Raw genomic sequence first — 11,522 nt, 5'->3', positions numbered from 1 at the left:
GACAGGAGGTCGAGCAGCTGGCTGTCTGGTGCAGTCTCAACAACTTGGAGCTCAACATGCTCAAAACTGTGGAGATGATCATGGACTTCAGGAGAACCCCCCCTGCACTCCCCCCACTCACCATCATGAACAGCACTGTAGCAACAGTAGAGTCATTCAGATTCCTGGGCACCACCATCTCTCAGGACCTGAAGTGGGAGTTCCACATAGACTCCATTGTCAAAAAGGACCAACAGAGGCTGTACTTCCTTCACCAACTGAGGAAGTTCAACCTGCCACAGGAGCTGCTGAAAAAGTTATACTCTGCAGTCATTTAATCCGTCCTCTACACTTTTATAACTGTCTGGATCAGCTCAGCGACCAAAATTGACCTCAGAAGACTACAGTGGATATCACTGGTACTCAACCCTCCCCACTCTACAAGAACTGTACTCATCCAGAGCTAGTAAAAGCGCTGGCAAAATCATTCTGGACCCCTAACATCCAGGCCACTTCCTCTTTGAACTGTTGCCGTCTGGTCGAAGCTACAGAGCACTGAGCACCAGAACAGCCAGGCATAAGAACAGTTCAATCCATCTCATGAACAGTTAACTTTGCAATAAACATGTAATACACAACACTATTTCTACATTTATTTATTTATTTATTTATTTAACACACATACTTCTTATTTACATTTCCTTGCATTTGTACATAACACACCAAAATTGACCTCAGAAGACTACAGTGGATATCACTGGTACTCAACCCTCCCCACTCTACAAGAACTGTACTCATCCAGAGCTAGTAAAAGCGCTGGCAAAATCATTCTGGACCCCTAACATCCAGGCCACTTCCTCTTTGAACTGTTGCCATCTGGTCGAAGCTACAGAGCACTGAGCACCAGAACAGCCAGGCATAAGAACAGTTCAATCCATCTCATGAACAGTTAACTTTGCAATAAACATGTAATACACAACACTATTTCTACATTTATTTATTTATTTATTTAACACACATACTTCTTATTTACATTTCCTTGCATTTGTACATAACACACCTGTACACACAAATACCATCTATTGTCTATTTTGTATATTGTGTTTTTCTTCAAAGATTTGTTGTATATTGCTATTTCATGTTACTTATTCTATTTTTATTATCTGTGTCTCGTCACTGTCATTCTGTTTGTGCTGTGGAAGCTTCTGTCACCATAACAAATTCCTTGTATGTGTAAACATACCTGGCAATAAAGCTCTTTCCGATTCTGATTCTGATTCTTTTTCTGTTCTGAGAAGTAGGTTTTATACTGTGGAGAATAAGACTTGTTAAAATGGCTACATTTACGGGCACAGTTTGTTCTGAGAAAGGTTTATAAATCTGGCTTTTTGGCCTGCAGTGCATATTTCTTTTTCCTTGGTCTGTTTCTTTCTCACTTATTTTTTTTCCATTTATATCTTTCCTCTCCACACCGGACAGGTCTTTAACCACTCTGGGTTTGGTGATCTCAGCTCTGGCAGACCAGGGTGCTGGAAAGAACAAGAACAAGTTTGTGCCCTACAGAGATTCGGTGCTGACATGGCTGCTCAAGGTACGAACACTCATTCTGTCCAGTAAACACCAGGAAGGGGAATTTCCACAGTATTTTTTACATTTTCCAATCCAGTTCCATCCACACACTTTTGAATGTATAATCTCTGGAAAGTGACCGCTCTGCCCAGTGCATTGATGTTTAAAGTCTGTCCTTCTGGTGCAACCGCAGGACAGTCTGGGTGGAAACAGTCGGACTGCTATGGTTGCCACTGTAAGTCCTGCTGCAGATAATTATGATGAGACGCTGTCAACGTTACGCTATGCAGACCGAGCAAAGAGCATCGTCAACCACGCCGTGGTCAACGAAGACCCCAATGCCAGGATTATCCGGGAACTCCGAGAGGAGGTGGAGAAACTGCGAGATCAGCTGACGCAGGCTGAGGTAGACACTTTATATCGTTTTCTTAGTGTGACGTGGCAAAAAGTCAAAAACTGTATGTTAAGAACCTGTCATGTTCCTCCACAGTCTATGAAGGCACCAGAGCTGAAGGAGAGACTGGAGGAATCTGAAAAATTGATACAGGAGATGACAGTCACCTGGGAAGAGAAGCTGAGGAAGACTGAGGAAATTGCACAAGTAACAGCAAGAACAATTTGTGCTGTTTTGTCTGGACTGTAATTTTGTTTATGTCTGGATGTTCTGTAGTTCATTTTCCTTAACATCATCCGTCAAACACAGAAGAGGACGCTTATGTTCTTCTCGCATTGTTTTTCTTTCTTTGCATAGGAGAGACAAAAACAGCTGGAGAGTCTTGGCATCTCTCTGCAGTCATCTGGTATCAAGGTTGGAGAAGATAAGTGCTTCCTGATCAACCTCAACGCTGACCCTGCCCTTAATGAACTATTGGTTTATTATCTAAAGGTAATGCACAACTATTTTATTTTATTTTATATTATTTTTTTATTTTATTGTTTTTTTATTATTTTATGATAAGAGTTTTGTATATTGTGTGTACATATGCATTACCAGTATTATTATACTAATAGTATTATTACTATTATTTGATACTTATTACATATTATAATATTATGCATGCATATTATTATACAAGTTTTAATGTAATAAAATATATAAAATATGTATTATAATATTATATACATATTATTCTTATATATATATATATATATATGTAATACTTTTTTAAATAATTAATTATATAGTAGTAAAAAAACAAAAAATATATATGCCATTTTTGTTGCTGTCTGATGTCATGGGCATCGTGTTACAGTAATGTATAATAGTTTAATTTATAATTTAGTGCTTGAAAATGTGGCATTCATTAAGTGTTGATTGTGCCTCTGTGGATGTCATGTGATAACGCATGTGCAGTTAATGCTGGGATGTTTTGCAGGAACACACTAAGGTTGGATCAGCAGATTCACAGGACATCCAGCTATGTGGAATGGGCATCCAAGCAGAACATTGTGTCATTAACATCACACCTGAGGGAGCTGTCTTTCTCAACCCTTACAGAAACTCAAGGTAATGTGTCGAGGATTGTAGTGTAAATGTGAGATGGGTAAACCAAAAGGTCACAGGTTCAATATAAATCCATGAACTGGAGAGAACTTAACCACAGGCTTTTTTTGAACTGTGCATGTATAGTATATTTACATTTATGCATTTGACGGGTACTTTTATCTAAAAATGTAATACTGTAAGTTAAACCATAAAAACGCATGTGCTGAATTACAATAGCCAAATCATAATCTCTGTTTCGATTTAAATATTAAATCGAAAGTTTTATAAAATAACCTGATTTTGACTCCATTGCAGAACATGTGTGAACGGATCTCCAGTCACCAGCCGGCAACAGCTTCACCATGGTGACCGTATTCTTTGGGGAAACAATCACTTCTTCAGGTCAGTGGTATTACCCTAGACTGAAGAATGTCACTTAGCGGCTTCCTGTATTTGTACATGAAAGTGCATTATGGTTATCTTTTTTTTTTTTTATGAAGACTATTTATATTTGTATCTTCTTCAGAATAAACCTACCGAAGCGGCGCTTGCGGAGTGAGGAAGAGGAGGGTGAGGGCGGGAACATGAAGAACAGTAACAGCAGTGAGCAGCTGGACGGAGAGGGAGACACGGCCAGTGAGGTGTCCAGTGAGGTCAGCTTCAGCTACGAGTTTGCTCAGACTGAAGTCATGATGAAGGCTCTGGGCAGCAACGGTGAGTTTTAGCCACACACCTACTTTAAAAACAACATTTATATGACTTAATTTTAAACAGTTGTGTTGCTTAATATTTTTGTGGAAGTTGTGATGCTTTTTTTCAGGGTTTTTAATTAACAGAAAGTTCAAAAGAACAGCATTTATTTGAAATGAAAATCTTTTGTTGCATTATAAATGTCTTTTCTATCACTTTTGATGCTCATAAAAGTATTAATTTGTTACAAAAAAAAAATCTTACTGACCCCAAACTTTAGTGTAGCTGTAATAAAAAGTAAAACATTGCTAATATTAAAAATATGGACACTTAGCATTTAAGGAGGCATGTTACTCATTTCCCACGTGAAGAGGTTAGCCAATCAAAATAGGTACTTTACCTTTAAATCTTAAAGGTACTGTAGCCAAAACATGATCCAAAATTATGTAAAATTTTTCTGTTGTTGTTGTCTAACAGACCCCATGCAGGCTGTTTTGCAGTCTCTGGAGCGCCAACATGAGGAGGAGAAGCGGACCGCTCTTGAGCGTCAGCGGCTGATGTACGAGCAGGAGCTGCAGCAGCTGCGCAGACAGCTGACTCCAGACAGACAGAGCATGCAGATACAGCAGTCGCAGCCTTTGCAGCCGCACTACCGCAGCTGGGAGAGACTGAGCCAGGGAGGAATGTCAGCATCACCCAGCGCCCAGCACCGCCTGCGCCAGTGGAGCGAGGAGAGGTGAGGTTTACATTTTTGGTGGAAACAAATGTGTTTTGTTTTCCCAAGGTAAAATTTGGTACATAGTGAGTTTGTTGTAATGCTCTTATTGTGATGACACCAGGGAGGTGGTGCTGACGCGGAGCTTGAGGAAACTGAGGGAGCAGATCGTAAGGGCTAATCTGTTAGTGCAGGAGGCGAACTTCATCGCTGAAGAGCTGGACAAGAGAACCGAATACAGAGTTACTCTACAGATCCCTGCTGCAAACCTTAATGCCAACAGAAAGGTCAGGCACATTTTAGAGCAATATCAGGGTTTCTGCAGGTCTTAAAAAGTCTTAATTCGCCCTTCTACAAATTAAGGTTAAAAGGTCTTAAATTGGAGCAGAAAGTCATGAATTCATAACTTTATGCCATTAAATGTTGCATGCACTGAAAAGAACAAATATCTTCATCAGTATTTTTGTGTTTGTGTATTCAGCGAGACGCTGTATTGAGCGAACCTGCCATTCAAGTGAGGAGGAAAGGCAAAGGGAAGCAAATATGGGCCCTTGAGAAGATGGAAAACCGGCTAGTGGACATGAGAGAGCTTTATCAGGAGTGGAAGGACTTTGACGAGGACAACCCTGTAAGCTCTTATTATTCACAGATGCTATACTGTCCCATTAAAAATGAAAAGGTGACACTATAGGAGTGCTTTTTTCTCTTCATCTCATAGGTGATGTGCTCGTACTTCAAGAGAGCCGACCCTTTCTTCGATGAGCAGGTGAACCACAGTTTAATTGGGGTGGCCAACGTTTTCCTCTCCTGCCTGTTCTATGACGTAAAGCTACAATATGCGGTTCCCATCATCAATCAGAAAGGAGAGGTGAGGATGATGTGTTCAGATCTGCCTGCAGCAGTCAGGCAAATATGATCAGTGGTTTGACTCGCTATGAATATTTCACGTTAACTGACTCATTAGATTTCTGAAGGAAATTTCTTCCAGAAGATGAAATGGGATGTAAATTAAATCGAGTGCAGTTTCATCTGTGAAATAAAATCTAATTAAGTCATCATATAAAGCATGAGACCCAGAGTTCATCTCCAGCAGACCAGTGAAGTGTTGTTTACTTGTTGCTGGTGTCAGGTTGCCGGGCGGCTGCACGTGGAGGTGATGAGAATGGGTGGAGGATTTGATGACAGCGTAGCCGGAGGAGATGACAGTGATGGAAGCCCAGACGGCGATGTACAGGAACGCAAACTGGTCTATATGGTGAGTACTGAAGTTCACAGAAGCAGGTTTTGTGCATGTAAGGTTTGAGAAACTTAGTCATATCAAGGTTTTTGGTTTTAAATGATATTTTAAAAATAACTAAAATTAATAATAACAACACAATCTACTATTCTGTTGTGTTTATATTTAAAATGTATTATGTTTAAAGAAATCTTACCCCATACTAAATTTACTCATGTCTCTCAAACAGATTAAGATCCTGCAGGCTAATGGTCTCCCGCAGTACCTTTCCAATTTTGTCTTCTGTCAGTACTCTTTCTGGGACCAAGTAGAGCCTATTATTGTTGCTCCAGAAGTGGATCCCTCTGCCTCCTTCTCCAGCAGCAAAGACCCACACTGCATGGTGGTGTTTGACAGCTGTAAGGTACGAGTCAAGACAAGCTGATAGTAAATTAGGCACAATGTGATTTACCTTCCAGGAAATCCTGTCAAACATAGCCCAAATTGTGAATTATTATTAATATTGACCTTCAGCATTTAAAACAGTTGTTAATTGTGCATCTTTGTTCATTAAAGGAATAGTTGACCCAAAAATGAAAATTTACTCAACATCAGACCATCTAAGATGTAGATGAGTTTGTTTCTTCATTGGAACAGATTTAGAGAAATTTTGCATTGCATCACTTGCTCACCTAGGGATCCTCTGTAATAAATGTGTACCATCAGAATGAGAGTCCAAAACATCATAATAATCCATAAGTAATCCACACCACTCCAGTCCACCATCAATTAACATCTTGTAAAGTGAAAAACTGCATGTTTGTAAGTAAGAAGTCTATCAAGATGATTTTAATTACAAACGTTGTTTCTGGCCAGAATCCATAATAACGCTTCCTACTGTGAAAAAGTCCATCCTCTGTTGTCTTCTCACGAGATGACTTTTTCCATTGGAGAAAGCAATATAATGGATGGAGGACTCGTATTTTACTAGAAGCAATGTTTTGAAGTTAAAAACCTTTTGCTTTACAAGACATCACATGATAGACTGGAGTCGTGTGGATTACTTGTGGAGTTTATCAGCTGTTTAAACTCTCATTCTGATGGCACCCTTTCACATCGGTAAGCAAGTGATGTAATGCTACATTTCTCCAAATCTGTTCCAATGAAGAAACAAATGACATCTTGGATGGCCTGAGGGTACATTTTCAGCAAATTTTCATTTTTGGATTATCTATTCCCTTAAAGGGTTAGTTCACCCAAAAATGAAAATTAGGCTGCGTTTTACTCACCCCCGAGGCATCCTAGGTGTATATGACTTTCTTCTTTTAGACGAATCCAGTCAGAGTTATATTAAAAATTGTCTTTGATCTTTCAAGCTCTATCATTGCAGTCAGATTGCTTTCAAGGTCTATCATTGCAGGGTGTTGCATTGCTTCAGTCCAAAAGAAGAGAGGTGAGGATGATGTGTTCAGATCTGCCTGCAGCAGTCAGGCAAATATGATCAGTGGTTTGACTCGCTATGAATATTTCACGTTAACTGACTCATTAGATTTCTGAAGGAAATTTCTTCCAGAAGATGAAATGGGATGTAAATTAAATCGAGTGCAGTTTCATCTGTGAAATAAAATCTAATTAAGTCATCATATAAAGCATGAGACCCAGAGTTCATCTCCAGCAGACCAGTGAAGTGTTGTTTACTTGTTGCTGGTGTCAGGTTGCCGGGCGGCTGCACGTGGAGGTGATGAGAATGGGTGGAGGATTTGATGACAGCGTAGCCGGAGGAGATGACAGTGATGGAAGCCCAGACGGCGATGTACAGGAACGCAAACTGGTCTATATGGTGAGTACTGAAGTTCACAGAAGCAGGTTTTGTGCATGTAAGGTTTGAGAAACTTAGTCATATCAAGGTTTTTGGTTTTAAATGATATTTTAAAAATAACTAAAATTAATAATAACAACACAATCTACTATTCTGTTGTGTTTATATTTAAAATGTATTATGTTTAAAGAAATCTTACCCCATACTAAATTTACTCATGTCTCTCAAACAGATTAAGATCCTGCAGGCTAATGGTCTCCCGCAGTACCTTTCCAATTTTGTCTTCTGTCAGTACTCTTTCTGGGACCAAGTAGAGCCTATTATTGTTGCTCCAGAAGTGGATCCCTCTGCCTCCTTCTCCAGCAGCAAAGACCCACACTGCATGGTGGTGTTTGACAGCTGTAAGGTACGAGTCAAGACAAGCTGATAGTAAATTAGGCACAATGTGATTTACCTTCCAGGAAATCCTGTCAAACATAGCCCAAATTGTGAATTATTATTAATATTGACCTTCAGCATTTAAAACAGTTGTTAATTGTGCATCTTTGTTCATTAAAGGAATAGTTGACCCAAAAATGAAAATTTACTCAACATCAGACCATCTAAGATGTAGATGAGTTTGTTTCTTCATTGGAACAGATTTAGAGAAATTTTGCATTGCATCACTTGCTCACCTAGGGATCCTCTGTAATAAATGTGTACCATCAGAATGAGAGTCCAAAACATCATAATAATCCATAAGTAATCCACACCACTCCAGTCCACCATCAATTAACATCTTGTAAAGTGAAAAACTGCATGTTTGTAAGTAAGAAGTCTATCAAGATGATTTTAATTACAAACGTTGTTTCTGGCCAGAATCCATAATAACGCTTCCTACTGTGAAAAAGTCCATCCTCTGTTGTCTTCTCACGAGATGACTTTTTCCATTGGAGAAAGCAATATAATGGATGGAGGACTCGTATTTTACTAGAAGCAATGTTTTGAAGTTAAAAACCTTTTGCTTTACAAGACATCACATGATAGACTGGAGTCGTGTGGATTACTTGTGCAGTTTATCAGCTGTTTAAACTCTCATTCTGATGGCACCCTTTCACATCGGTAAGCAAGTGATGTAATGCTACATTTCTCCAAATCTGTTCCAATGAAGAAACAAATGACATCTTGGATGGCCTGAGGGTACATTTTCAGCAAATTTTCATTTTTGGATTATCTATTCCCTTAAAGGGTTAGTTCACCCAAAAATGAAAATTAGGCTGCGTTTTACTCACCCCCGAGGCATCCTAGGTGTATATGACTTTCTTCTTTCAGACGAATCCAGTCGGAGTTATATTAAATATTGTCTTTGATCTTTCAAGCTCTATCATTGCAGTCAGATTGCTTTCAAGGTCTATCATTGCAGGGGTAAAACGCAGCTTAATTTTCATTTTTGGGTGAACTAACCCTTTAACACAGGAGTTATCAAGAAATTGTTAACATGAATTTACTTGTGCCTTACTCTCTGTACTGTAGGAGCATGCTGTGACTGTAACAGAGGAATTTATCGAGTATTTAACAGAGGGTGCCGTAGCCATCGAGGTATACGGACACAGGCAGGCTGATCCAGGCAGGAACCCCGCGCTGTGGGACCTCAGCATCATCCAGGCCAAAACACGCACTTTACGTGACAGGTGAACAGAAAATTGAGCTTCAGCCCCCTGTAATTATCCGATTATACTGATATGAACATTCAGAAATGTAGAGAACATCTTATATCTAATGATCTGCTTCCTGTTTTTGAACTGCTTTGACTTTTATGTGTCCTCAGGTGGAGCGAGGTAACACGCAAGTTGGAGATGTGGGTGCAGATTCTGGAGCTGAATGAGAACGGAGAGTACATGCCCGTGGAGGTGGTGCCAGCACGAGATGTTCGCACGGGGGGCATCTTCCAGCTCAAACAGGTCAGAAACCTCATGTTCCTCCATGGTTATAAATGATACCACTGCAAGTCTGTCAGCCCACAGCTGCTGTCTATAGTTGTTTGTTATGATCAGAATAAAGCATAGCATGAAATAACCTTATGACCTTTTTTTTAGTCACATGTTCGATGCAGATGATAACGAGGTGTTCTTTACTACTTGCTTTGTGCAAACTGTTGCTTGTTTTGGTAGATTTATTTTCGACTCCTAGGCATGTGAACTGTGTATTTTACTTGTGCTGTTAATCTATCAACACAGTTGCTTAGCATTTCGCTTTAGGGTTTTTGTCGTGGGGTATTAACTGTTTCGGTGTGTCTTTCTCAGGGCCAGTCTCGGCGGATTCAGGTGGAGGTGCGTTCAGTGCAGGACTCCGGCACAATGCCTTTGATAGCAGAGATCATTCTGGGAGTGTCCATCGGCTGTGTGGAGGTCAGGCAGGTGCAGATGACTAAAAACAATGAGCCACAAGAGGTAAACGTTCTTTTTCACCTAAACTTTGAGCATTTAGCAGGATGATGTCTAAATGTTGTCTGAGAGTCTATAACGTTTATATTGTTTTTCTTTTGTAGCTTGAGGGCGATGAAATGGACAGTTATCAGGTATGTTTGGTTGTCAATACATTTATGACATTGACTTTTAGTTGTTAATACATTTAAGTAAGTTATTTTATTTTATTTATTTATTTTATTATTATTTTCTTGCTGAGATTCAGTTTTGAATCCATTCTACGTCATTTCCTTATCCTATTCCTGTCTCTCCCTCTTACTTCTTTCCTGTCTTTCTCCTCTGTCCTGCCCATTAAAGGCTTAAAAAGCCCTTTAAGCAATAGCAGCATTTGTGTTAATGCATTTGTCCATCATCCTGTAGGAGCAAGATTTGGAGCGTCTGCGACATCAGTGGCTCACTGCTCTCACTAAGAGGCAAGAGTATCTGGACCAACATCTTCAGACTTTGGTCAGCAAAACAGGTAAAAACCAGATAGACACATGTACTGTCTTTAGTCTGAGCTCAGTAATGGACTATAAAATAGTGCTTTCCTCTCTTTAGTTTGTTGCTAATTAGCTTTGTTCTGTCCTTGTTTGTGGAGCTCCTGTAGCTACCCGTCACTGTCTTTGAGAAAAAAGCAGATTGATTAGATACAGAAGCAGACAGAAGAAATGTGGATCTGATTTTGGATGTTGTTTCTGTTTGTATCACATGATGCATTGGTCCAAAATCCGACATAGCTCCTTTTTGTTCCTTTGCCGGCCAGAAAATAAAATAATGCAAACTCAAAAACAGGTGGGGAAAAAGCTAGAGATTTGACTGAATCAGAGCTACAATGATTGGTACAATGATCATGTCCATTGATTATTTTTGAAACTTATTATTATTTTTTTTTATTATAAAATTAAATAATACTTTTATAGATGAGTAGAGATGCATTTAGATATTTAATAGAATTATTCATGTTTGTTTTATAAATATTATTTATATATTTAAAATATTATAGAATTTTTTTAATAAAGTAAAAAAAATGCATTATTTAGAAAAAAATGATCAAAATATAAAATGAGAACATTTATATACGCTTAAAGGAACTTCTCTGCAGAAATGGGTTTTGCTTAGAATTAAATTAGGGGAAGCATTGGTGACTAGTTTGCTCTCTATGACCAGATAAGTCTGAGGATGATGTGGAGCGGGAGGCCCAGCTGCTGGAGTGGCGTCTGACGCTTACAGAAGAGAGAAATGCAGTGATGGTGCCCTCTGCTGGCAGTGGAATACCAGGAGCTCCTGCTGAGTGGTACAGCACTGCTACAGCCATACTGAATAATTTGCATTTAATCTGAACACTTAAATCAGTTAACACTAGAACTACCGGAATTCTATAACTACTAGAATGGCCATAGCGGTCATTCTGACCGTTCATACTAGACTGAACTGAATGCCATTTTTGTCATATGATATTTACATTCAAAGCTTCTTATGAGTTTTTACAATGAAGCTTTGAATGTCTGTTTTCATATTTCATGACGTCATCACCCTAAAAAATACGATATTTTTTGTAGTATTTAATTGTGTAAGAGCTACGTAGACCGCTCCCGAATGTG

At 39.2% G+C, this 11,522-nt stretch overlaps 1 protein-coding gene across 4 annotated transcripts in view; it reads left to right on the top strand.

Annotated features, from left to right (window-relative positions):
- Positions 1–11,522, top strand: part of LOC107751739 (kinesin-like protein KIF13B) — a 46,415-nt gene that overhangs the window by 26,413 nt on the left and 8,480 nt on the right. For all 4 annotated transcript variants that reach the window (XM_016567497.1, XM_016567498.1, XM_016567500.1 and 1 more), the window contains exons 10-28: positions 1,459–1,570; positions 1,742–1,954; positions 2,039–2,149; positions 2,300–2,434; positions 2,925–3,055; positions 3,350–3,436; positions 3,561–3,748; positions 4,202–4,460; positions 4,564–4,726; positions 4,921–5,067; positions 5,158–5,307; positions 5,569–5,694; positions 5,906–6,079; positions 8,987–9,144; positions 9,282–9,414; positions 9,757–9,903; positions 10,002–10,031; positions 10,300–10,399; positions 11,089–11,215. In XM_016567497.1, coding sequence (XP_016422983.1) covers positions 1,459–1,570; positions 1,742–1,954; positions 2,039–2,149; positions 2,300–2,434; positions 2,925–3,055; positions 3,350–3,436; positions 3,561–3,748; positions 4,202–4,460; positions 4,564–4,726; positions 4,921–5,067; positions 5,158–5,307; positions 5,569–5,694; positions 5,906–6,079; positions 8,987–9,144; positions 9,282–9,414; positions 9,757–9,903; positions 10,002–10,031; positions 10,300–10,399; positions 11,089–11,215 — 2,691 coding nt within the window. The remainder of the gene's footprint in view (positions 1–1,458; positions 1,571–1,741; positions 1,955–2,038; positions 2,150–2,299; positions 2,435–2,924; positions 3,056–3,349; positions 3,437–3,560; positions 3,749–4,201; positions 4,461–4,563; positions 4,727–4,920; positions 5,068–5,157; positions 5,308–5,568; positions 5,695–5,905; positions 6,080–8,986; positions 9,145–9,281; positions 9,415–9,756; positions 9,904–10,001; positions 10,032–10,299; positions 10,400–11,088; positions 11,216–11,522) is intronic.

This window comes from Sinocyclocheilus rhinocerous, unplaced genomic scaffold (assembly GCF_001515625.1).
Source record: "Sinocyclocheilus rhinocerous isolate Xijiao unplaced genomic scaffold, SAMN03320098_v1.1 scaffold993, whole genome shotgun sequence".
NCBI lineage: Eukaryota > Metazoa > Chordata > Actinopteri > Cypriniformes > Cyprinidae > Sinocyclocheilus > Sinocyclocheilus rhinocerous.
Note: the sequence above shows the minus strand (reverse complement) of the source record. Positions and strands in the feature narration are given on the sequence as shown.